The sequence below is a fragment of the Labrus mixtus genome, chromosome 14, assembly GCF_963584025.1.
Source record: "Labrus mixtus chromosome 14, fLabMix1.1, whole genome shotgun sequence".
Lineage (NCBI taxonomy): Eukaryota > Metazoa > Chordata > Actinopteri > Labriformes > Labridae > Labrus > Labrus mixtus.
The window spans coordinates 10075996-10103430 of record NC_083625.1 but is presented as its reverse complement, the minus strand read 5'-3'; the positions used below and the strand labels follow the sequence as shown (position 1 = coordinate 10103430).

General features: G+C 40.6%; 1 protein-coding gene across 1 annotated transcript in view; it reads right to left on the bottom strand.

Moving 5' to 3' along the window:
* Positions 1–27435, bottom strand: part of dchs1b (dachsous cadherin-related 1b) — an 87260-nt gene that overhangs the window by 55184 nt on the left and 4641 nt on the right. Inside the window, exons 2-4 of the mRNA XM_061056307.1 lie at positions 17093–17935; positions 16773–16970; positions 15787–16560 (exon numbers count right to left, since the gene is read on the bottom strand). Of these exons, the coding sequence (XP_060912290.1) occupies positions 15787–16560; positions 16773–16970; positions 17093–17917 (1797 nt within the window). The 5' untranslated portion in view covers positions 17918–17935. The remainder of the gene's footprint in view (positions 1–15786; positions 16561–16772; positions 16971–17092; positions 17936–27435) is intronic.

The window sequence follows — 27435 nt, the reverse complement described above, 5'->3', positions numbered from 1 at the left end:
TCATCTCTACGTCCTCTACTTCTTCTCTTTTCTGGGGGCGAAAGTGCAGTCTGTTTTATATGTTTGAGCATTTTAAAACCTCAAAGCAAGATATTCTACTCAGACCCGATTAGGATTTTAGCTTCGATCCGTCCTTTTCTCTTTGCACTCGGCCTGAAGAGACATGAGTGCATAATTGTATCGGTTTCCCTGGCGACCCAGTGTATCACATTTAGGATTTCAGCCAAATGCTCTCTGGTGTATATCATGGCTCGCTGATGTAAGGCGAAAAAGAGAGAGACACACTTATACTCTGAGACGCCTAGAGAGCCGAGCCAAAAGTGGTCTTATTCATCAAACCTAACCTTGCGAAAATGTGGACCTGACTAGAGTCCTTTAAATCATCGGGATGAGCTGGCAGGGGGGAAGAAGAAGCCAGATTACTTTATTACACGGTGCACATAGCTAAGCAGTATTGGAGCCATGACTGAAACCAAAATGAGATGATGTGAAAATGGGCGGTTAGGAAAATAGAAAACTTTCCTCCAAAAATAGAACAACCTGTTTTGTCTTTCAAAGATGTAAATCTATTTGAAGGATACGGGTTTAAATCCGGCATTCATTAATGAATAAGCTTTTCAGGATTCTGTGATTTATTTGTCCTATACAGAGTCATGGATTTTGTTTAACTCCCCATTGAGAAATAACACCTGCTCTGAAATACTCAACAATCCATTGACTGGACTAAAAGCCATGTTGGAACCCCTCACTCCTTTGTGTCTTAACCTAATAAAAACCGCTCTGAATTCAGAACCTTAATTATGTGTTTTTAGGGCTGTGTGGCAAGAGGACATTAATTAAGCTAAATGATCCCTCCTTTACAAAACATCTTGCAGCATTCATCAAGGAACAAGCAGTAGAATTAGCTCCCACTGTGTGAAATATAGGTGTGCCTTGTGCGGAGCTGTGGGCAGCCTGGACCTCGCTACGGGGTTCACATCCACTCTGCTGTGAGAGAGAGGCAGCTGGAAGAGAGGCCAGACTAATGTGTAAAATGGAGGATGTGAAATTGGACGTCTGCTTGGCAAATAAATATAAAAGAATAATCACCCACAGGGAAAAAAAAAAAAGAAGAAAGAAGGCGCCCAATCTATTCTATGTTGTAGTTTTCCATTTTAGAAGCAGGACCCTGCCTCCTCCTCCTCCTCCTCTTCCACCTTCATATTTCTCAGACAGCACAGGGATGGATGGGGCTTTCTAGTGGCACTTGGGGATTAGAAACGCACACATGAACACACATGGATGCACACACACATGCTTGTCCTAACATCTACATGCTTGGGAGCGCCACACGTGGTTAAACACACACAAGCAGAGAGGCTGAGGCAGCCTGAGAGGTGATTGTTACCAGATGAAGAAAGGAGGGCGGGGGGGGGGGGTCATCCATCCAGCCGCACTCTGTGACAGACAAAAGATTGCACCAACTTCTCCTCATCCTCTCCTCTTTGTGTGTGTGTGTGTGTGCATGCACATATGTGTGTGCGAGAGAGGGGTCTTTCAAGCATGTTTAAGTCGTTTTTTTTTTTTAAAGGGGGAAGGGGCTCGTGTCTTTAATTAAATGAATAAGGGCCCCATTTCTCTGTTGGGTTAACTGGCAGCTGGCGTATGAGTGTCCCATTCAAATAGAGTGACATGTTTCATTTGACAATTAAGAAAACAAAGGACTCCATTTAGAGCCACAGTTGGAGGCTGTGTATACTGTGTGTGTGTGTGTGTGTGTGTGTGTGTGTGTGTGTGTGTGTGTGTGTGTGTGTGTGTGTGTGTGTGTGTGTGTGTGTGTGTGTGTGTGTGTGTGTGTGTGTGTGTGTGTGTGTGTGTGTGTCAAGATTCTGTTATGAACTGAAACAGACAAAAACGGGAAGTTGAGCTGAAACAAACCTGAACCATCAGTTCTGATAAGAAAGAAAAGATGGCGTAAGTAAAGCCAGGCCGGACAAGAATGAATGTGAATTTACCGTTCTGCTAATTCAAACCATCAGGCCGAACCTACTGCTGTGCCAGTCAAACTGGCTCATGCGCCGAGTATTTACAATTTTGGAAAGCAAAATTACCTCAGTTTACCTCAAAGCAGCGGTGGACCACATGGGATTTAAAGGTGATGCAAATAAAAGCCGCACATGTTGTTTCTTTTCTGCGGGCTGAGGGTCGTTAACCTCAAATTTAGTCCCACTTTAAATGTTGGGAATTCAAGCTCAACACTTATCTATGTACCAGACACGATCTGTCCAAAAATTGTGCATGCAGTTATGCAAACAAATTGTGCATTTGTGTGTAAAGAAGGGAAAAGAAACACAGAATGTTTCCCAGCATTAAAGCCTGATTCCCGAAGAGGTGGATAAAGACCCTTTTGGCTGTGAAAATTCACCTCACACACAGTATGATTATGTAATTTTTCCAATTCTGACACATTTTTCCATCCTTCCTTCTGAAGTCTCTTTAATCTTTGATTTTAATTAGATTTAAAATGTACTTTGATTTTTCTTTTGAGTGGCCCCAGAAACCAAGCTAGGGTTTTATTCTTTTTTTTGGCTCTGTGAGGCAGAAATTCACATTAACCCTTATCATAAGATACAGACCACGATCCTTCTCCCCCTTATTTCCCTCTGTCTCCCCATCTTTCCTTCTCCTTCCCCCCTTCTCCTCTGTACTCCCTCCCTGTGGTCCTGCGAGTCCTGTTACCATGGTTACCGCTGCATATTGGCTCCAACCCCTTTGAAAACCATCCTGCTTCTCCCCACCCAACACACACACACAAACACATGCATAGACACATACTCTGTGGATGAAGTAATGGGTGATAATCCTTCACAGGGTGAATGTTCATAATGATGAGTCTGCCTGCTTGTCTCTGTGCCCAGTTAAAATAACATGACCCCCACTCTCCCCGTGACAGCCATGAAAAACATCTTTAAATGGAAGATTCCTCCCCTACACACAAATTTCAGTCTGCACTCGTTCTCATCTGGTCCTATTTATTTGCAATTACAGAAAAAGTCCTGTCATCACAGCTTTTCATCCAATCATTAGCCTTTCTGGAGCTTCATTGTGGCATTTTTTTATACAATCCTCAGTCTGCATTTTGTAGATAATGTATCATGCACAATAGAGAGAATCACAGGCTTTGAGAGCTAAAACAAAGAAATATTTGTGTCCATTTTCTCCCTTTTTCACTGGGAAATTCTGTTGTTTGACCTGCACAGCTGGTCTGCCCACTATCCGTCTGCTCCACATTGAATTCCCCTCTGCACTGCTCTACCTTTTAACAAATAGTATGTGTGTAAATGTGTGTGCAAGCAGTGAACGTGAGAGAGGCATAGCCTGTTTCAAGGGCATACTCAGACAGATAGAGGTGAAGTCACACAAGCACACACACACGCACACACACAAACACACACACACACACACACACACACCCACACACACACACCCACACACACTCCCAAATACTGAAGTAAGCTGTGATTAATTGGCTCGGCCCCACCTCCTCTGACCTCCTTCTACCTCTCTCATTGTCATGGTAACCGTCAGCACCTCCGCCACATCCTGCATTCATGCTTTCACACCACATGCTGCTGCATCATTTCCATCATTCCCTCCTCTCACTGTCATACCCTCGCTCTCTGTGATGCTCCGACTGCAGAGCTGTTCAGTACTTTCATATATGCTATATATTCTGTGTGTTAAGATCTAAATTGTAAAATGGTCATAGAGTATAATGAATTTTTCTCATTAATAGCTCCATTAAACCATTGATTTTTGTATATAATTATATTTTATTAATCTAAAAGAGCCAAACAACTTCAAAGTTATTTGAAAATTATTTGAAAAAATAACTCTTTGGATATTAAAATATGCCAAAAACAGATTTTGGTTGTACATCATTTAGACGTCGTTCTCTATTAAGACAGGTTTCTCCTTATAACTACATGTAGCTAAATACCGCTGTATTATATGTTCAGGTACAAAAAGGACCAGCTTTTGATCAGTTAAGATCAGACTGTTGCAATTCATAAGTGTCACAGTTTGCTTTATTACAACATACAGCATGCAGATATTTGTGTTACAGGTTATCCACAAGTAAGCGGGACATCTGTTCTTCACTTCCTCTGTTCTCAATTGCTCCATCTGAACAACTTAAAAGAACCATTCTTTAGATAAGAAACAAAGACTAAGGAGGAGAAAAAAAAAACCTTTGATGGATTCACATAGGCACTTGTATCCGGTATTAGAGTGGCAGATCCGGCACTCCAAGATTCTTGCAATCAAGCAGCTTCTCTATAATCGTCCCCTGGAGCAAAGCACAAAATACTCCCAACAGTCCGCCTGTGGTGTGGTTGTATGCCACTGTGCACGTGTCTGAGCTTTTGTGGGGAAGCATAGACGTGTGGACATGCATAAATGAGTGTGTGTTTGTGTGTGTTCAAACTGCTTTGAGTAATGCTGCATCAATTATGTGGAATGATTTTCAAAAGACTGCAAAGCTGCCCAGTCTGGTATCATATGGGGTTTTCAAAGAGCTTGTCTGAACGACTAAAGGAAGGAAATTGCAACTATTTTAAAATGTGAACATATTGAAAGGGGCATGGGTTTGAAAGTAGTTGTATGAATATGCGTTTATAAATGAATATGTAACTTTTCTTACTATGTGTATACACGGGTATATTTTGTTGGGGTCTTCATGCTGCAGGTCACCCCTGGAAAAGAGACCTCTGTCTCAGTGGCTCCTTACTGCTAAAATAAAGGAGTGAGTCCTAGCTATATGTCAGGTAAGGTATCTTACCTCATTGTATTGTATAGTATCGTAATGTATGATCATATCGTGCCATATCTTATGTTTATACTTTTTTGTAACTACCAACAACTTTATACCTTTAATCAACCTAAGGACTGTGAGATAGGCTGCCACAACTGCCAAGTACATGTAGGGGTCAAAACACACATTTATATTTATGCATTAAGTTGGAGAAGGTCTTTAGTGGACACAAATGTAATATAAGGGCGCGGTCACACTGGCAATGTTGTCCCATACCGGGCTTAAGCACCATTGTATGTCTTGTGTCAGATGCATAACGGTGATTGGCCTTACATTTGAGAATAAAATACGACTGATTTGCACACGTATCTACAAAAGAGGTAGTTAATGATACAATGCTTCAGATGTCTCATTTAATCAAATGCCCATTTTGTAAAGCACCTTTACTGATACATGGCTAGTAACCAATAACATTTCCTCCTCCATTCTGGGTGCCAATACATGAGTGGGGCATCAGATTCAATGGCAAATATCTCCCCCCTCATCTTCCAACTAACCAAATGTTCCCACTTGCCGCAACAGTCGCGCTCCACTGAGCCATGATGTGAAAACATTAGGCTGCACTGAGTGACATCAGCAAGGACACCAGATGTTGACATTTAAAGATGGCTGCTGCAGCAGCTCCCTCCTGTTGACAATTTCTTTGATCCCTTTAATGGCAGCAGTTCAACATCTTCAAGCAAAAGGGGAGTTGAGTGTTTGCTGGCTTCAAATATCCAGTCTCATACATGTGCTAGCAATGTTTCTATATCAGGGTAAAGATCTTCTGTTTTTACAGCGGTACAGTTAAGTGTGTTAATGTTTACTGCCGTTTTTTTCCTACACGTGGATTTGAAAACATCATCTAGGAACTTTTCTACTGCTTAATTCTGCACAACGGACATGTTATTTCAAAACCAACAGATTTATTCCAAGTAGTATAAAGAACTTCCTAAACTGTGCTCTGCACACCAGGGTGTGTTAGGCCGCAGTAAATCTGATCCAAAACCACAGTGCTGAATTTGAGCCACGTGCACCAAAAAATGTTGGTTCTCCTGAATTGACGTTAAATCTGGATCATCCTTACCATAAAAGTTAAATCACTTACAACAGCAGGACAGAAGACAGGCCAAAACACATGATTTACCTTACCGAAGCCAACACCTATCACTGAGGCCAGATTCCTGTAAATGTACTCAGTGTGAGGTTAAAACAACATATAGCAACTACTGTTTCAGGTCAGAAGGATTCATCCTGGGTTCCTTTACATGAATCCAACAAAAACAGGTTATGAATGAGCTGACTGCAAGACATGAACTCTATACAAAAAAAAAAAAAACCCTCAGTTGTACAGTAGTCCTTAACAGTAGTTTTCACCAACTCCAGTCTGGGAATACTGAAAGACAGAGTGACAGGCACTATGAAGAATCCCTTTTCCTTAATAATGAGTTACAGGAAGGTTGGTCAGAAAAGGATAGACCACCCTGAAGTAGCAGAAAATAGCTTGAAGCAAAAGTTTGATTGACCAAAGTTGTCAAGGATATTTAAAACCAAGAGCTTAGAGAAATAATCAAACCATTATTGATGAACGGAAAGTTTGGACGCATGTATTTATAGGTATATTATTAGCTTTTTAATGTCAGTGGAGCTTTACAAATATTGCTGTGAGTGTTCATTGAAAAGCATATCATTGCCATTTGTGCCGACATGATTGATTTGTTAGACCTTGGCCCAATAAGAAGGCTAGACGAGACAGCAATAAACACAGTGGTAGATTCTAAATCATCCAACACAAACTGACATGGCAGTGGACTGAGGTTTGTTCCTAATCTCAAGGCTGCTTATTAAATGAATACGCTGTTTGTTCTGCATGGATGGGTTCACTGAGTCCAGTGGCCGACAGAAGAGAGGACCTCGACTATCTGTCTGGAGATGAGGCTTTTGTTGAAGGAAAAGACAGAAGTTTGGGACGTAGAATAAGTCTTCAATCAATTTTCTTTGGTCAATTGATTTTCTGTTCCAGTATTTGAATTCTCCTTCTGATCGCCTCTCCATTTGTTGTCAGCACTCTTTCATTCACTCCTGTCCCCTGGCCCCCGCGGCGGCTCAAGATTTGTAAAGTTCATTGAAACAAATCACAGCAGTTGCCCAGTCAAACACTGAAGTTATTTCCACTCATGTAGTCCTTCCAGCCCTGTCTGACAGACCACAGCCAGCAACCACAAACACACATGTATGCTCACATTCACGGAGGCCCAAAGTGGAAATAAGTCGGACTTTTCTGTGGTTCTTATCCCTACTGCCAATGCAAAATGGTTTTTACTGTACTGTGTTTGTCTCTATCAACATCAACCAACATAACTTTGCATTATATCTCATTTAACATATATAAAGTATGTACTTCTGTAGTAGTTCACTTAGACTCAAGACCACCTAAATCGAGACCAAGTCAAGACCAGGTCAAAACCAGTATAAATAGAACACTACATGACTGACTTAGAATTAAAATGATGCAAAAAAAAGATTTTTCTTTAGAGCTATCTAAAGAGTAAAACATACTGGGAGATGAAACAGAGACCTTCAAAAAGTCTGAAGATCAAGATGAATCTCAAATACTACAACTTCAGTATGTAGAGCTCAGTTGAATCCACAGAAAGTTTTTTAAAAAAAGAGAGCAAAAAGGGAAATAGCAAGGGATAGTCAGGTGGGAAGCAGTAATAGATTAGATAGATTCTTTTTAAAAATTCCACGTTGAGAGAGTGGAAACTCTCTCTCTCTCTCTCTGGTGTTGCTCTAACCTTTCATAGAAATCTCATGGTGAGAACTATCCGTATAAAAGCCCAAGTCAAAAGAAAAGACAATATGAGGTGCACGCATGACAGAACTGCATCTGGGAGATGTAAAGAAAGTGAGAAATGAGATGTGGACCATATTGAATATAAAATCCTCTGTGTAAGTCGGTGCCTTTACTGTGATCTCATATAGACCAGGCGAGATCAGCGGCACTGTTTAATACTGTGTCTTTTGGCACCATAAACGCAACACTAGATCTGGAATACCGATGTTTCCCACTCTGCTTCCCCCAGCTTAGCTCCACGTTTGAGTTCCTGAGGTGGGAAGGTAGAAAGAGAGGACGAAGGGAGATGATTGAATGGATGATTCATTTGAGAAAACAAATATTCTGCAGAGTCTTGCACAGGCTTTGACCCCCGAGAGGAAAAATAAATAGCATGAAGAGAGCTGGGACAGACACAACAACAGAGGAGCAAAGTCAGCCTGATAGCAGCTCCACGGCCGTGCTACAACACTTACACACACATACACACACACACACACACAAACGCACACAACAAGTGTATCGTGCATTTGAGTAGTGAAAAAATCTCAACAAAGAAAAATGAATCATTCACATATTTTAGCACACTTACAATCTGATGATAGAAAGAAATGTCTGGTCACACCCAACTGTGACTTCAAATCTAACATCTATAGCTCTGTTAAGCCACAATGACAGAATCGGATACACTGGGAAACCAGCGCCTTCATCGCCCTTCAACCCTAACTTATTGACCACCTGCTGTCCCAAACTGCAGAACCCCTCCCAAGGCAAATACAATCTAAAGAAACACAGGAAGCATACTAATTTACACCAACTTAACTCAGTGTGTCACAAAATTAGATTAGTGTGACCAAATGAACTGTGGAGAGCCCCCGGATCACCTGCCGCTCGCGTGTGCTGGGTGTGTGCAATATCGAGTGTGCATTCAATTACAATGTGTGACTGTGTGAGTACACGCATGTGGGTGTGTTCCTTTCAATCCACTGTAGGGGCGACAGGGAGGATTCGAGCATTAGGGGATACAACTGTGACAAAATGGAGGTCCAGAGAGAGAGCGAAAGGATGTCTGGGCGGCAGATAAGTTTGAAAGGAAACACAATGCAGAAGCAATACAGGAGAGCTGGAATGGAGAGATAGGCGAGGAGAAGAGACAGAAAAGCTGTAGGTGTGTGTGTGTTTGTAGTTAAGTCTGTGTTGTATATCGACAATCCTGCCTGCAGCCTTTTGATACCTCTGTGTTTTGTCTAGTGGAGCTATTTCGGCTGTGTTTTTGTGCTCAAGTTGAATGTGTCCTCCATGCGAAATACAAGTTTTGCAAATCCCATTTTTTTTTCCTACACACTTAAATTCATTATTGTTTGGTTTAATCACCAAATACTCAGGCATTCATCACATTTGATTCAAGAACAGCCAAACGTGTTGCGTGGTTAGGTTTTTATAGAAATGCTGAAACAATATGTTGATTAATTGACTTGTTAAAAACTAATCTGCAACATTTTGATAATGAGTTGTGTAACCATCCATTGACCAAAAATTGCTCCAGCATGCGGTTTTCTAATTTCCTAAAATTAAGGATTTGGTGTTTGTTTTTCTGATTGTTACAATGAAAAAGTTTTGAACTGTTGGTGAGAAGAAAACAGGAATTTGAGAATATCAACTCCGCATTTGGGAAATTGGGGTGGGAATTTGTTAAATTCCTATGAAAAGAATAACCACTAAGGTGTTTAAATACTGCATTTTTGACTATTGGTAAAGCTGACCTTAAAACAAGTCCACTGAGGCAGAGGTTTTTTTTTTTGGGACAATGAAGACATGTCACTGCACCATGATGGAAAATAAATTGTCTCCATATTTCTGAGCAACAATAACAGAAGGAAAAAAGAGAAATACTTTCCATTCTTGATGGTCTCACACACTGATGGGAGATTGATTCCTTTAAAGTAGCAGAGGGGGGGAAAACGTTGAGACCAATAAAGGAGCCTTAACCTTTTAAAGCCCATGAGACGTGATGTTAAAACCAAGGAAAAACACAATGGAAAGCGTGATACTCAGTAACAGATGAGATGAATAAATGGAATAGAAACCAGTCAGAAGAGAAAACCCCTCGCTGCCATATGGTACAAAGTATTGGGCTAAATGAGGCGTAAGGCCATCCTCTCCACAGAGGCAGTGCCCAGTCAGATCACACATGAATGAACACTGTGATAGGTTTCAAACACAGCATATGCCAACAACTAGTGATATGGAACCAAACAACTGCTTCTGAGGGGAAAAAAGAAAGGAGTTGGAATAATTTACACAACCTGGGCCAGAAACCAACTACCACCAAAAGGCAGAAAAATGCATTAGAAAGTAGTCTGTGTGATAAGCATTTGAAGCTGATTCCAACTAAAAAATATACTCGAGCAGAGAAAAGGAGATTGAAAAGAGAAGAATCTCAAGAATCTAGACGCTTAACTCTTAAGTCTTGCATCTTTTGTATATAGACTAATTTAAGTCTTGGTAGATTCAGTGATAACTAGTTTTGGAGTTAACCATTAGTTTGTTTTTCTTATGAAGATCGAAAAGCTCCATTCCAATCATTATTGTAGCCAACATGTCCTCAGGAGCTACTCTGTCAGAAATACAACAGAAGAAGGGCAACTCGTGTATCTTCTTGCAGCACACACCCACTAAAGAACAACCATAACAAGACCTAGAATCTACAAAGCTATCAGCTCTTTGATGCTTTACTTTCAGAATAGCACTTTGAGCTAAATGCTTACATCATACATACATCATTGTTTAAGATGACAGGACGCTAACATTACCTTTTTAGACAGGATAATTCACGTAAAGTACTGCAGTTGTCAGTTTTATTTAGTAATACTTAGCAAATGGACATATGGCAAGTTTAACCTGATGATGTTACTTGAGAAGAAAGAAGACCACCAAAGTACTTCCAAGAGAAAAAAGCATGTGAAGTATCACATTTCACACTAATCCATCTAATAGTGGTTTAGATATTTCAATAAAAACAGAAAAAGTAAGTGTAAAGGGAAATGAAGGTGACTCCTTAGTATTTTTTCTCTAATGTGTATCTGTGGAAAATTAAATGAAACTCAATCCAGTAGTTGTTGAGGTAGTTTAACCACAGTGTTGGACTGACAGACCAAACCGCCCAACACACCATTGTTACAATCTCAAAAAGGAATACCACCACGTGTGGGCTAATACAAAGCAAACCATTGATTTTAACATAATTAACCTTGTAAATTTTAACATAATTAACCTTATAAATAACCATAACACTAATATCATAAAGCTAACAACTAAAGCCCACCTGATCATGAAGAAAGTTTAAGGCATGAGAATAAAGCCAAGATTGATTTTTCATTCATGCCATCTGAGCCTCCAGTGACAAACAGGTGACGAATATGTAGCGAGTGTTGATGGATGTCATAAGAATAGTTCACATAGCAGACACACCATCCTGATCCCTCGTCACACACATCCTGTCAGCGCTGGCAGCTGAGAGACGTGTGTGACGAGGTAAGAGAGGGACAGAAATACAGAACCTTAGAGAGAGAGAGAGTAAGCGTATCAGGATAGGGGCCAGCTGTTAACCGCTTGAAACCATTCACCAAACTTTCGATCTCTGGTGTCTTTTTGTGTGTGAACCCGACCATTTGTCATCAGTGATCACCTGTTCGGTGCAACTGATGAGGCTGATGTGGTGACAGTGATCGTTCCAACCTGCAGCCTTATCCTCTCTTTTAGTGATCGCAGCAAGTTAAACACACTGACAGATTAATTAAAACACACAAGATTAAGTTTCAACAGAGCAGGGCTGTATCAAAGCACAGCTGCCACTGTAGGAGAACAGGCAGGAGGGAAGACATCAAGTGGACAATAAATTTAATCCTACCCCCACACAATTTCAAGCTTAATAAAAACTACAATGTGTGTGTTGCGTGACTGGGTTGAAGGAGAGCGTGCAAACTCCAAGTGGAGGCCGTGGTTAGATCTAGCTTCAGTTTCCATGGGCGCAAAATTCACTTCGATACCAGCTGAGACCCCGGCCCGGTGTTACAGGAATCTTAAGCTGAACACCTTCCTGTTTTTATTGAGTCACCTTATGTCTCTGTTTCTATTAGTTTATCAAATGTGATTAGTCTCAGTTTGTATGTTTTGAATATGATCACTCTTTCCTTATAGAGCCATGTAGAGTTTAGCCATGGGGTCCCAGACTTTGGACTTCAAACTTAAAGAGGCTGATTGCTCTGACAGGCAGAGGGGCTGTGTTTATTTAAGTGGTTTTGCGGGAAGTTCAGGAGGACTAACTCCACCTGTCAAAAGAAACCTGTGTCCTGCATGCTTTTGCTCTATTTCACGTCAACTTCACACCACCCTCACATGTTTTAGTGTTAGTCTTTCCTCCTTTGTTTAGCATGTCTCAATGGGCAAGAAACGTCAGACTGTCAATCACAAAATGAGCTTTATAGGAAGATAAAGTTGCTAGAACAGAATTAAATCCCCATTATCAGGTCAGTATTTCACCCATATCTGGGATTGCTGCACGGAAAATATCTTGATAATAATATCTGCATTCCTATTCCACTTACTGCGATGAGGGCGTCTCCGTATTGATGGCTGAAACTGTTGGAATATTGTGGGAATATGTGGGAAAATTGTAAATACTTAATAATACTGAGCCACTAATGTACAAGTCTTACTTTGGGATAAAGCTCAAGTTAAATACGAGTATAGAAAAACAAGTAGCAAAATCTTCAGGATGTCTTTATCCCTCAAAATTGTCCATTTTAAAAGCATGCTGTCTTGCCGTTCTCTACCAACATGCAATGAAGTACCATGATGTAGTGTAACTGCAATGCCAGCAAGCTGTTCTCAATGTCTTGTACAACTCCCAGGTGAACACATCTGTGTGTCTGTCAGGATGATTGAGTGTTGTTGAACAGGCTTGACCACGAAACCACATGGTGAACATCACAGGGGAGATTCATCACCTGCTGAAAGCAAGTTTCATGGCTTCAATTGTCTACACAAGTACACATGCACACATGTTTGACACACAGGTATGCACTTGAATGTAAACACAAGCAAAGAGCTTTCTGTTTTGTAGTCTACTTCTCAAAAAGTGTATTTCCATTTTATTAGTTTCTTTTGTTAACATTTCATTAATATTAGTATAATAGTTTTCAATTATTTTTATTCATTTTCTAATTATTGTTTTATTCAGTCTCTATCCAATGTTTCTTCATCTGCTCATCTTTTGATGTTTTGGTAGGCTATACTTCTTTTCACTCTTGGCATGTCACTTTCTGTGAGATCTGCAGTGGCTTCCTAGTGACTACAGGTCATGCCCGAATCGAGCATGTCATTGAATATGAAAGAAGCTCCGCAAGGCACAACCTACACAGGAAGTAAATTATACATAGCCTCTCAAAAACCCAAGTAAAACATGGATGGAAGCACATCAATGCATTCAAACAGGCCCCACACAGCAGATCATTTCAGCAACTTCTTTATGCGAATACAAGTTTTTAAATAATCAAAAAGCTTGACTTTTAAACATGCTTTCAACTTTGTCACAGGCTAGAGTTCAAGCAGTTCTCATGGTCTCTACCTTCACAGGATATGAACCTGAATCAAATGAGTGCACACACATACACACACAAACACACACACACACACACACACAAATGCACCATAACCTCTCCTGCCTGGGAAATATTTCAAGGAAGCGGAGGTAGAGGAAAGCAGGGAAACCAAGAAATAAATAACTTCTTTGTGTTGCTGCTACATAAACAGTGCAGCATATTACAGATTACTATAGTAGCCGAACTGATAAGAAACTGGCTACACACTGGTGCTGCATGTGCATGTGTGCATGAGTAGAGGATACAAGAAAGGAAAAAAAGGAAAAGGAGGAAAACAGATGAAGAGAATGGTTCAAGACAAAACAACAAAAATGTGAAAATTGGAAAACTTTAATTCAGGGATGAGAAGTTTGGGCAGCAAAGAGAAAGACAGTACTATGCTCACAGATCATCAGCTTCAAACTGTTATTTTGTATTGATTTCCTTATTAAAATTTTAACAGCTTGCTAATTTTCCTCGCTTAAAATTCAAACTAAGCCAGCCCGGCCAGTATAATAATTTCCAAAGCCAAGTAGTGATTGTTATCTATTGTAAACATTGGTACAATTCTGAGAACAGTTTGCCTTCGTCTTGCCCTGTTGGGAACATGACAAACCCATGGAACCTGATTTTCATGCCAAATAACATCACACAAAAATGTAAGCTTGGCCTACTGGACCAGCTAACTCTAGTCTTCACTTTGTCACTATCTTGACAGAGTAAATACTTAATGCTCCACAATCTCGACAGTTGGTTGGCAAGCAAATTTAGAAAATAAGAAAAATCTGCTGCAACATCCATTAATAGGCTGTGATGTCAGGTCTAACATCATCGTGTGTGTGTGTCCTATTTGAGTGGCCTCATATTCCATTGGCCGAGAAAAAAAAAAAAAAAAAAAAAAAAGGTTTACTCCAACTACAATTATCCTGAAAATCACAGTCCCTGTGGGGAGACTCTCACCCCGAGAATCTTGGCTCGGTTCGAGCGAGCCTTGAGGAACGTGCCGGAATGAGCATATCTAGCCTTATTCACTCACTTTAGCATACTGGAAAACCACCCGTGATGTCTGGCATGGGATTACGCTTGCACCTAGTGCCAGAATAACTGCCGGCTAGGATTAGAAAAACGACAACAGTTGATTACAACAGTTGCAACCACTGGAATCAAGGTCCAAGGGGTTGATTGAGTTGGTAGAATGTTATAATAATTCAACAGAGCAGCCTAATTAGAAAGCAAATTACAAGGTTCAATAATTCATGAATGGACAGAGTGAATCCGTGATTGGAAAGACAGCTCAAAAGTAAATCATTGTATTGCTATTTTCATCCACATCCTATTTTGTACTTTTTCTCAATCTTTTCACAGGTCAATCTGCCTCTATTCGTAGTTTTTAAATTTGTGTATCAGATATCAGCCTATCAGATCAATTGTCTTCTGTCTCTCCTAAGGAATATGCCCACATGCAAGTTTCAAAAAAATACCAACCAGACACCTTTTCAAGTACACAGTAAACAAAGCTTCAAGAATGTAACATTTATGTATTTATCTATACCAGTTCTGGTGATTTGAGTAGAAGTCCAACATATTTCAGTAACATCGCTGCCCTTATTAGTTCTGGCAGCAGGGTTTTTCAAAATGCTGAGCAACAGAAAATCGTCACGGCCACAGGGTACTACCAGCCTGTACAAATAGTTGGTCCAAACGGTGCATGATGCCATTAAGACCATGCTGAAAGACAAACACCAAGTAACCCTTCATTCATTTCTCAGGAGATGTCCTTCTTACACATTAGAGCTGCAGGAATCCAGATAAAAGCGAGACAGCCATGCTGCTGTGAGATAGTGCCGCGATACCCAGACCTCACCCTACGCTGATGGCTTGGTAACCATGACACCCAAACAAGGTTAGAGAGAGGACATAGCGGCAAAAAGAGTAAATCTCCTCACAGCAGCTTCAGGAATGCAGGTGAACTCTCCCTCCCTGCCTCTCTCTATCTGTTTCATTTGTCTTCAACATTTTATAAATCTTTTCTCCCTCTTAATGGACACATTGAATGGCTCTGCTTCTCCGGTAAAAGCCTACTTTTTATGAATCACATCACAAAGCATCAGTTCTTCCAAGTGCACCATCTTTTTCCGAAAGGAGAAGGACATTGAGGCATTTTCACTTCAGACATGACATTGATTTCCAGACTCATTTATATTACTGTATCTATCAGGCTTTTGCCAGAAAAGTAATCACGGAGGGCTTACAGGGAGGGTGTAAGTGAAAAGAGAGAGTGAAGAAAGGAATGGGTGTACAAGAGAGACAGTGAATATGGCTTTGGCTGCATATGTAGGACAATAGTGTTGGGGCCAACACGCTGCAAGATTGAGCACCCTGAGAATTAAAAACAGCAGTTTCCCTACAAGATACAGAGTGGAGTAAAAACTGAGGGACAGAAGAGTGTGGAGAAAATTCTTCAGGGGTTTTCTTACCTCTAAGAAGCAGGTCCCTGATGGAGTGTTCTCCTTGATGGATGCATTGTACAAATTGCTGGAGAACACAGGTGTGTTATCGTTAACATCCTGCAGAACTATGTCCACCTTTGCTGTGGATGAAAGTGGCGGCTTGCCACTATCCGTCGCAACCACAGTCACACTCGGCGCTGGCTCTGATTCAAAATCCAGAGCCATTGCTGTGGTAATGATCCCAGTGACTGGGTCAATGGAAAACCAATCGGAGTGAGAGTTCTTGCCCTTGAGGAGGCTGTATATCACGTCCCCATTGGGGCCCTGGTCCTTGTCCCTGGCAGTTACTTGGAGAACAAAGGAGCCAGGATAGACAACCTCAGGAATAGTCTGTCTGTAGGACTGCTGGTCGAACAGAGGGGGGTTGTCATTGACATCAGTCACCTGAATGGTGAAAGACGACTCCGCTCTGAGAGGAGGTGTGCCGGAATCTGTTGCCATAACTCTGAGGTCATACGAATCTCGTTCCTCTCTGTCCAAGGCCTGGTCCACATATATCAGGTAGATGATGCTATCCTTGGTTGTAAGAGCAAACTTCCCATCACCCCCTTCAAGGGACACATTCACATTGGCATACTCTCCATAGTCAGGGTCAGTGACAGATATCCGAGCTACATATTGGCCGGGTTGGGCCCCTTCAGAGATCCTTGGAGAGCCATCCTCACTGAGGAAGATGATGGTCATGGTGGGCTGGTTGTCATTGTAGTCACGGACATGGATGGTTACAAAAGCATTGGTCACCTGGGGAAAGAGTGAATGAAGTGTGTTACTCAGTCCTGAAATAAAGTGGTGTTGCTCATGAATTTCTGTTTTACTTGAAACAACAGGGAATCTATTAATGTTTAATTTTAGAAAACCAAGTAGGAATGAAGTGTAAAGCACACTTTCAGCAGTATAAGCATTCATTCAACTTTGCATATTTAAACTTAAAGCACAGAAAGGAAATACCATACCTCAGGGTGACTTGCATTATCTCTTGCCTGGACCACCAGTTCATGGACCCTCTTCAGTTCATAATCCAGGGGCCTATTGAGAGTGATGACCCCAGTCTTGCTATCCATCACAAAATAGCGGTCAGGGTCACTCTGACGCCTGTTGATCTCATAGAGGACAAGACCATTATCACCCTCGTCCTCATCTGCAGCAAACACCTGCAAAAATAGGATAGTCAAACACTTCAATTAAAATCAATTTAACTGTCTGGATTTACAGAATTTGGAACTTTTATTGCAGTAAAAGTTACAAGCGGAACACTAGCAATTACTGAACTGACCTGTAGGATGCTACTGCCTTGTGGGAGACTCTCGGAGATAATCGCATGGTATCTGCTCTGATTGAAGACCGGTGCATGATCGTTGATGTCAGTCACAGTCACCTCAAGAGTCATGGATCCCATCCTTCTGGGTGAGCCACCATCAAAGGCCTCCAGAACGAGGGTGTAGGATGAGCGTTTCTCCCTGTCAAGCAGTCCATTGACCACCAAGTCAAGATACAGCACCTTGTTGGCAGCTCTCTTGGTCTCCAATTTGAATGCCTGGCCTACATTTCCCTCTCGAATAGCATAGCCTTGGGTGGTCAGCTGGTCCTTGTCTGCATCTGTTGCAGGCTCCAGGGAGAATCTTGTCCCCACTGCTGTGTGTTCTGGGATCTTTAAAACAGCTTTCTTTTTGGGGAACACAGGTGCATGATCGTTGATGTCATTTACAGTGATTGACACCTCAATTGTGGTTCCTGTCATTGTTACTGCAATGAAACTATAGTGGTCCCTCTGCTCACGGTCCAGACGCCTCGCAGTGGAAATGATTCCAGTGGTTTCATCAATGTTGAGATCATTGCCAACACCTGTGCCCTCATGGTCGGAGATGAAGTAAAGACTTGCACTTTCACCAGGCGGTAACCCAGCACTGATGTCACCAACAATGGTCCCTTCTGGCTGTTCTTCATCCAGCTGGAGTTCAAGGGCTCCAAGGACAGTTGTAGACTGGAAAAGAACAAGCACGACGCAGAAATAAAAGGATGTCTTCCATCGCCGATGACTTGAACACACACAGGGTCTGCTGACCAACGCCCTCTGTCTAGGCCCTTTACTTATCGGCATGGCTGGGTTGTGCTACACCTGCAGGGAAAAAAGTAATAAAGGGAGGAAAAGAAAGAAGAGAAAATTATCATCCAGAGAAAAGATTTCTGCAAGTACATAAATATTTTATGATACGTGTAGTATAAGTATTGAACATTGAAGATCTTGAAAATTCACTCAGATTCTGAGTACAAAAAGAAAGCTTCTTTTTTTTCTTTTTTCAAAATGAGAATGTAAATCCTTGCGTGACAATGTGCTAACACATTTACAATCCAAAACTTATATTAAAGACCCTGCCTGGTGAATTTCAGCTTCTTTTGCCTGAAAAGGGATACACATAATGTTTTGGAAACTTTTCAGCTGGATCAAAAAGATTTGCTAGAGCATGAAAATGGAAGTTTAAATCTGTCCAGGATCCACATTGGCTTCTACCACAATGAGGACAGAACCATAAACTATATTTATCTGAAGGATAGCAAGTTTTACTAACTGAGTGAGCGCGTTTTTAGAGCAGTCACAAACTGGAATCCTGAGGGAAAACTCATTAAAGACACTGAAATAGGCATCAAGATCTTTTCTCTAAATTTGGAGGATTTTTATATGATGATAGCAAACGCTTACACGCATATGCACACTCTCTCAAATACATGGAATGCATGGGAAAGTTAGTCTATAGCTGCTTCAGCAGACCCTTTATGGGGAAAAGCAACTATTTAAGACTAAGCTTAGCATTTAAGTTCCCCATACCTTAAATCATGCTCAAATCCATATAGATAATATCATCCTCGTGCTAACGCTGAATCAATCTTTTAAGTCCCAGACTGGATCTAATCATGAACACATACATAAACTCTCCACAAAGTCACGCATAAGAAGAGGGTCAAACACATTTTGCCATAAATTGTGTGGGTTTGCCTAAACTGCTGAGCATGTAGAAGTCATATATGTCTCATCAGATGGCACATTGACTACAGAACAGAAAATCACTACAGTTTAAAAGGCTATCTAAAACTCACCTGACACTGTCAAATTATCCTACTGCAAACCCCAACATCTGGTACTTGAAGTAAGTTAAACAAACACCAATAATTATTTGCAAATGGTATTTGAACCCGGATTGACACACATACTTTTGCACAGTACTGCACAATTCCAGAAACACAATCTTAACAGTTTGGGCATATTGAACCCTGTAAAAGTCTTAAAAGTTGGATGCATGTTTTTCCTCTTGATGAGTATTATAAATATTTAGGTAATGCTTCAAATGAGATCAGTTGATTCTGCATGTATTTACTTAGGAAGATTGATGAAGCATGTTAGTCTTCAAAACATCCTGTAATGAGAAAGACAATACAGCCTGGAAATAACTCATTCATCACATTTGGAGATAGGGAGATGCAGTTTAATAATCTTAGACATAAATCACTAGATGTACCTGTAAATAAACTAGTTGTTGAAAATCCTTGCTCTATGGGCCCTTGTTTGGTACAAATGATGAAAACTATAAATGTTTGATTCAGGCAAAGATCCAGTAGCAGACAGACGTTGGTTGTCATTGGAGGGTGTTGGCCTTTGCCAGCCGGCCATTTTCACCCAGACAATCACTCCCCATGTGCATGTATAAACTGGACAGTTAACTTCAGGAATGTCTTCCACCTCTAGAGAGAAAGCCGGCCTGCTGTCGGCTGCAGTTTTGCACACAAGTTGAATTGAAGCATTCACACTCACAGATGTGAAAAAAGACCATCGACTGACCTTCTTGTAGACCAGTGTAAAGGCTGACTTCTATTCCAAAGACCAACAAAAAGGATTCCTTCTACTAGATAAAAGCGTATTTGATTGCAATTGCCCTCGAAAAATTATTCCTTTTAAGGGGGACATAATGTTTGTCCTGTAAGAATTTTGTTGTACTCGTTTTCCTGTTTCTTATTCCTTTCCTGTCAAGTCTGAAGTTTGAAAAATACTATTTGGTTAAAACATATTTATTTCAGCAAATCACTGATCCTTATTGAAATCTCATACATTAATGCTATTTACTTCATATGTTTTGTTTTGCATGGGCTTTAAAAAGACTGCTTGTATTTCTCATGACATGTAAAGGAATAAAAAACATTATTTTATGTCTTATAAAGCCTCCTTCAATCATCCATCCCCACCAGCCGTTTCACTGACCCTGACCTCCTGGGGTTCTTTATGATGCCATGGGGGAGGACAGATTAATAAAGTCTATAGCTCCACTGGGACAGGGAGAAGGACACTGATGCTAGCCCCTCTGGTACGGTCCCTGACCTTTCCATGTGGTCCAGACGGCTGCTTTGCACAGTTGCTGCTGCAGTCCTACCTAAAAAAAGGGAAACAGAGCTAGACTGAGCACAGCCTACATACACACGCCCTAACTTTTTTGTGTGTGTTTGTTTTTGTGTCATGAAGTTGGGAGTGTTTGTATCTGTGGGACTGTTGGTCTTAAACAAGAGCAGAATGGAAAGAGAAAAAAGGAGAAAAGTTGAAAGGAGAAGTCTGACAGGAACAATTAAGGGTGTGATGATGAAAAGAAACCCTACGACCCAACTGCTGAGTCAGAGTCTTTGGAGACCCCGCTCTGACGAAATGAACCCACAGTACAGTGCCATAATGCAGCCACTGAGAACACCAGGGAGAGCAACAAAAAAAGAACAAAGCAGAGGGATGGAAAAAGGGAGATCTGGGACACAATAGAAAAGTTTTATTCTGAGGAGTGATTACAGTTTTCTTTGGCTTGGCGGCCTCAGGGACCACTGAGCGGTGTAGATGAAACTTGTGATCACAAAACCAAGTCAGAAAGGGTGTTCTGTAACGTATGTGAGTGTGTATGTGTGTCTGTCTACGTCCTTTCTCGCTCTCTCCATCATTGCTTCAGCTGAGTGTCAGTGAAAGGTTATATTGATGAACAGACCTCACTGCTGCAATCTGTCAATGTCAATGAGCAGTCAGTCCATGACTTCATCTCCCCTTTGACGTGTGCTGTAATGCACTTGTGTTTTCTCTGGACAACACGATCCGATGAGGAATGGAGAGTTAAAATATAACTCATGCTGAAAGGAAACTGGCTTAAACAGAGGGCCAGTGGAGTAAAAGACATCCACCTGATTCACTCCCTCTAGTGGCACTCTTTATAACATGTTAATAATGATAAATGCTGGTTCAAGTATCTAATAGAAGTTAGAGTCTATACTTTCACCAAAAACAGGTAAAAATGGACAAAACATAGGTCAAATGTTACCAATGACATATTTCCACCTATGTGACTATGTGCCTGCACAACACATGTGCATACAGGCTGTGACATCATCTCTGTGCGACCACATTGACAGGGAGGGCAGAGCCGGCGGGCTCCATGCAGTCTCAGCCACATTATTATCTGGCATTGCACCCCCATAATCTGGCTCTGCTGTGCGCTAGCCTCAAAGCCTCAAACATGGGCCTCCGCTCCTAAGTGCTGTTACCAAATAACAGACAACCATAGTATTTTCTATAGGATGGGACCATTTAAAAAAAAAAAAAAAAAGAATAGCATGAGGATGTGTGTGAGTGTGTTTATGCTGTCAAATCTCAGTTTTGAGGAGTAAATTTTACTCATGCAAGTGCCAAGTCTTAACAGGCGTCTTTATCTAAAATATCCCTCACTTGTCTGTCCCTCCTCCTTCCCTCTGTCCGTCCCCTCTAATGGATTTAGCAGATTGAGCTGGGCACACCATAGCAAGCCATAGCCAAGCTAAACAGGAGTCAAAGTCACGAAAATTCTGACTAAAAAAATTTCAATTTTTCTATCTTTGCCATGTTTTGGTTGCTTTGATCGGACTGCAAAGAATTGCATACACAAAGCTTCTCAGCGGTTGAGAGGTCTGGCACTGCCTATAAATAGTTGGCATCTTCTTATTGAGGGTTTCAACTGCTTCTCCGTCACCCAGAACAAACATTGGCCTTAATCTGTGACTGACAGAGAAGTCAGACAGGAGAAAGAATACAGGGAGAAGCTGTCAAAATGAAATGGACAAGTTAACAGAATTATGCCGGGCATAAGGACTGATACTGGAAACAACCTTGCCTTCCATATTAAAAACCCCAACTGCAAAACAATTTCTATATCTTGAAAATCTTCTTTTTTAGATCTTTTCATGCGTGTATTGCTATATGTGGTGTTAAGGTATGTCATTTTGGTGCAATTTGAAAATGTAACATAGTCCTTTTTGTGACATGTCTTTGCAAGTGTGCAATTACAGGATGGCTGAAAAAACACCAAATCTTCAAATGACTGGGAATGAAAGGTTAGGCTAGATTGTGGTGAAACAGGCTGCAGCCATCTGTAGCAATAAAAGGCTTTGTGACAAGAGGGGGGGCTGAGAGTCTGGCGGGGGGGGGGGGGGGGGGGGTGAGGATGGAGGAATGCTTTTGCATCTCAGTTTTCATGTAGTTTGGGTTTGTGTGTGTTTGGGGGCGGGGGGGCGGGGGGCAAAACTATGACCCCCGTCTCGCCTTGAGTGGCCTTTCCCCGGATCTCTGGATATAGACGTCCCGTTTTCAAACCACAGCTGTCACCAGCTCTGTAAGTACATGTGTGTTGGGTGTGTCTGTATTTATATCACCTTTTATATATTTGTCCCTCTTTTGCTTATTCTCCAGTTGAGACTACACATTTAATGTAGATATCAGTTTGAATTTATTTACATAACTGACTCAATTAAAATTGAATCAACCCTCACACAATGATTGAAAAGATGGTAGCATCGTCCCTTCAGACAGCCAGACGACCGCATGTCTGGACACTTGCACACACTCTAAAATATACATGCACGTGCGGCACCAAAACACAATCAATATTAATACTACTTTGCCCTTAGAGAGTTCATGACTGGGTAGCATAATTGGGTTCCCCCACCCAAGGGAAACCTGCAGGCGTAAAAGCTCTCACAACCTGAGAAACCCAACCTATCAGGTTGTGAAGTCTGCTAGAATGCAAGTAGGTAAGTTTGAATTAATTATGATATGGGGTGACGGTTCGCTGCCACTTTGCTGAAGCTCAATTGCTTGATCTAATAAATAATGACAACTTATCCAGCAAGATGCCCCCAATTTTTTATGTATTTATTGAATTTATTCAATTAGGACAGTGCACATTAATCAAAATATTGGCAACACGCATTCATGATATTATGTCAATAGTAATCTCATGTAGTGCAATGCTACAAGGTTTTCAGATTTTAGCATATTGTATCCTCTAATTGATCTTCTAATGTCCTCATCCAATGCAGAAAGATATCTAACAAAGTCTAGTGCCAAAGAACTTCACTGTAACATGTTCCCCAGTTTACCTCAACTCTGTGAAAGCTTTTGTTTTTATTCTGTCCATGAAATGTTCCTCCGGAGTTTTATTTTATGACCTATTTCCTACATAAATGTTGATGTCACTGACATCAGTGAGGCTGCAGAGAGCGAGGGGAGGTGAGTGGTTGGAGGCAAGGGACCACGTCATCACAGCTCACAGTGTGTTTGAAGGATCCTACTTAGACTCTGGTTACAGCCCTCTTTAGTAACCGTTTAAGAATTGCAATTTTGTTTTGATGTGTTTGTAATAATTTAAAAAAGATGACTCAACTAAGTGAATGGCTTTGTTTGTTTTTCACCAATCGAATGGTAATTATAGAGTAATGAATTGTTCTCATGGTTTGGCTCCATACTCTTATTCAGATGTAAAACAATGCATTGAAAACAAGGTTAAAATGTTGTCTTATTTTCAGTCATAAAATTCCATGCAGCCACCATTGTACTTGTTTTTTTTTCCTTATTTGTGTTTCAGTGCTATTGTAAGATATTGTTCAATAAAGTAATTCTGATCTTACAACATTATCAGGTTCCTAGTGCTCTTCTTAGCCATTGGTAATCTTAATTCCTCTGAGTTTAAAAAAATAGACTACATTTCTCAATGTATTCTGCAGCTTTGCGTTGACGTTATCAAATCAGATTGAATTCAATATTCTACTTCAACAGAAAGTCATGCCACACTTAAGTTTTGCATCTCCTCACTAACAGTGTAACTCAACTCCATAGGGATATTAGTTGGAGAAAAACAACAGCGAAAGACTCTGCAGCAGCAGCAGGAGCATAACAATTCAAACCTGGTGTAGTGACTTGGATTTGTTTATTTACACACACATAGGATGTCAAGCTAGAATACAGTAACACACACTTCCATCAGGTCCCCTGTGACAAACCGTCCTAGATTTAACTGCCCAACAGACCGGCAGGAGAAAGTAAAAGTACATTTAAAAAGAAAAAAGTAGAGGAACTCGACGCTGAAAAGAAGTTGGATTTTGAATGAGGTTTCCTTGAAAAAGATTACAACAGTGACAGAGACAGAAAGAGGCTGAAAAGAATTCTAACGAAGTCTGAGTGAGGGCTGAATCACAAACCCGCAGACTCGCACACACACACATAAATAATGTACCCCCTGAACGATCAGTGAACCAGAGGGGCAAGTGAAAACACAGCCAGAGGTGATTCACTAAGATACAAAGGCCATACAACCAAGTGGAAGTACAGTGAGGTTTGTTTCTCTGAAGAGCAGTAATGAGCAGGTTACTGAAAATTTGTAAAAATTTGTTTCAGTTACAAGTTACTCCTATCTAAAAGTAAAGAGTTACTCCATTATAAATGTAACTAGTAACTTTAGCAGGGTTTTTTGTTTTATTAAATACTCAGATTAAGCCATTATTTAGTGTTGCTGTCACAGTAAAATAGGAAACAACTCGCAAATTTCAGATAAAATTGTCATTGTCATGTCATTTTCCATATGTACTGTAGGTCTTATTCTAATTAGTTCTCTGAAGGCAACAGATTCAGCAGGTGAAATGTGATATGTGGCAGTGATTTAAAATGTATGCTGTTTAGCATGTTGTTTAGGAGATTAGAACTACTGTTCTAGCTGTGGACAAAGTTGTCTTTCCTGCACATAGACTACAACTCACCACTTTATTCTTGTCGTTGAACTGAAGCAGTACAAAATGAATGTCAGTATTTCCGAGACAGAAAGCTCACACAAAGTAACGCATTACTCCCGACACTGCTGAAAAGAAGACTGTGTGTGTAATTGTGTATGATTAAGAGAAAATGAAGAATAAGACCATTGAGAAATAGGAGATTTTAATTTAAAAGCAAAAGCTGAAGGGGAAGCAACGGCTACCATCCACCATCACTCATCTGCCCCAACCCTTTCTCAGAACATGTTTTTATATCTCACAAGGGCAATGTTGCTGATCTGAACCAAATCTATTACTCTCCGTAAAACATCACCTCACTGTTGAAACTGGGACAAATGCACTTAAACGTGTTCAAATACAATGCTTTGTTTTGTATGATTTGGCTTGTTTGTTTGTTTTTCCTGGAAGATTCCCATAATTTAGCCCAATGTAACAAAAATCTGACTGGAAGTAATTAAACATCCGGAAATATTCGTATTAGTAGTGAATGTGGAGGACATTAAAGCTTAATGGCTTCATTTGGCAGCACATTGTGTTTTAGACTTGCATTAAAAGCAGCAAACACAAAGTTAAGGTCTTGGTTAAGTAAGTTAGTATTTGGGTTTTTTAACATTTAGTAAGTGGTGTACTTTATGTCCCCACAATGATGACCCCGATGATACACTAAAACAAGCACACATAAAAACACACACAGGGCCAAATCAGAAGAATCAAAGCATTTGTTCACAAAGAAACAAAGGCTAAGCCCAAAGACAAAACAACCTGATAGCCAAAGCAAGGAGATAAAAAAAGAAACCAATGACATATCTTGGAACTTAAACACACACATACATGCAAAACACACTTTAATCTTTTGTTTGATTCCACCCAATGAAATAATCAGCATTATCGTCTTACTGCAAAGCTGGTACAAGGTTTTATCGGATCATCTTATTGTTACTGTAAATGTTAATCGTAGTAATACAAATTTCAGTTGAGTGCCAGCTTACATATCTTGTAGGTAAAAAGAGGTCAGATTGTTCCAGAGGGAACGGGTTTAATCTCCCTGTCTGGGAAGGAGTTGGTTTCTGGTTCTTTGGCTGACAGATCTTGGAAACTATCAAAATCTGTAATTACTCATCTCTAACTCAGAACTTGGCTTATTAGTTATTAAATTCTCCTTTAACTCTCGGGTTAGTCGGCGCTCCAACAGCTGCTCTCCAAGAGAATGCCTTTGTATCATGTTACTCTGTTATAGTTTTTTGTGGTAAGCCTGGGAATTAAGTCTGTCTGTCTTTGTATTAATTTGCGCTGGAGAGCTAAACAGACATCGCTGGCTCATCAGTTAATGAAAAGCCAATGAAATGATGATAAAAAGGCCAGGATGTGACTGCTGTGTTTGATGCTCAAACTGAAAAATTAACTCACTTTGATCCACTGACAAAATATCAATCACAAATAAAACTTGAAACTTTCTGAAAGCTTTTGCCGTCAATCTGAAAATTATAAAGACCCACATTTTTACTTCACTATCCTATTGTCTCACACAACGCATCCACTCTCTGGATCTTTTAACTTGCATAACACATTGCACTACCTGAGCAGCGATGCCCTACATGCAGCTCACAGTCTGCTGCGAGTGTTTGAAGTTACCAGGAGCTCAGATCATCTCGCTTACTTCATTAAAAACACATGAGACACTACACAGACTGGCTATCCCTTCCTCTGTTGGCTCAACTCGCATGCCTTAGAGCTCAGACACTTCCCATCCATCAAGCTCCCAGATGGGCATACCGTTCAACATTTCATCCATCTTTGCTCTGAGCAATTCCCACATTTATCTCTTCTAATGAAATGAATGGATCCCTTTATTCAGAAACATGTTCATACTGTATACTGCGTAAATGCCTGCATCAGTTGTCCTCTCCATGAGCAGGAATAATTCAAAAGATCTGAGAAATGTATCTGCTGGCAGACTGGGAGAACGTGCTGAAACAACATCAATTCATTTTGACTGTGTTTTACATAATTGTATGTTGGATAATTGTCTGATGGTTTGGATTGTTGGTTGTTTGACACATTGTACAACACATGGTAAATCTATTATTCTGGAAAACAATAAAAAAGATTTATTGCCGATGGAATTCATCACAGTTTGGACCTATAATGAGATGTCTCCATCAAACTGAAAGCTATATCCAAAGGCTAACTGCTTGCCTGTCTACATGCAGGTAAAGAAATAAATGACTTTCTCCTTCCATCTACTGAAACAATGAGAAACCCAGACTTCCAACGATCTTGCCACACTTTGGCACTCGGGCTCTGGTGTCACAGGTCCAACTCATGGTGGAGAAACTCGAGACAACACCAGGCTTTAGAGGACTTCCATCTGCAGCTTGCTCCAGTAATATATTAACAACCTATTTCCAGTAGTCATTATCCGCAATCCTGATAATGGGCCAATTTAAGGAGTGGTTGAGCTATGCAGGCTTTGGATCAATATTTGTTGTCAAATTTGAGAACTGAAAGATTTCTTTTTTTTTTTGG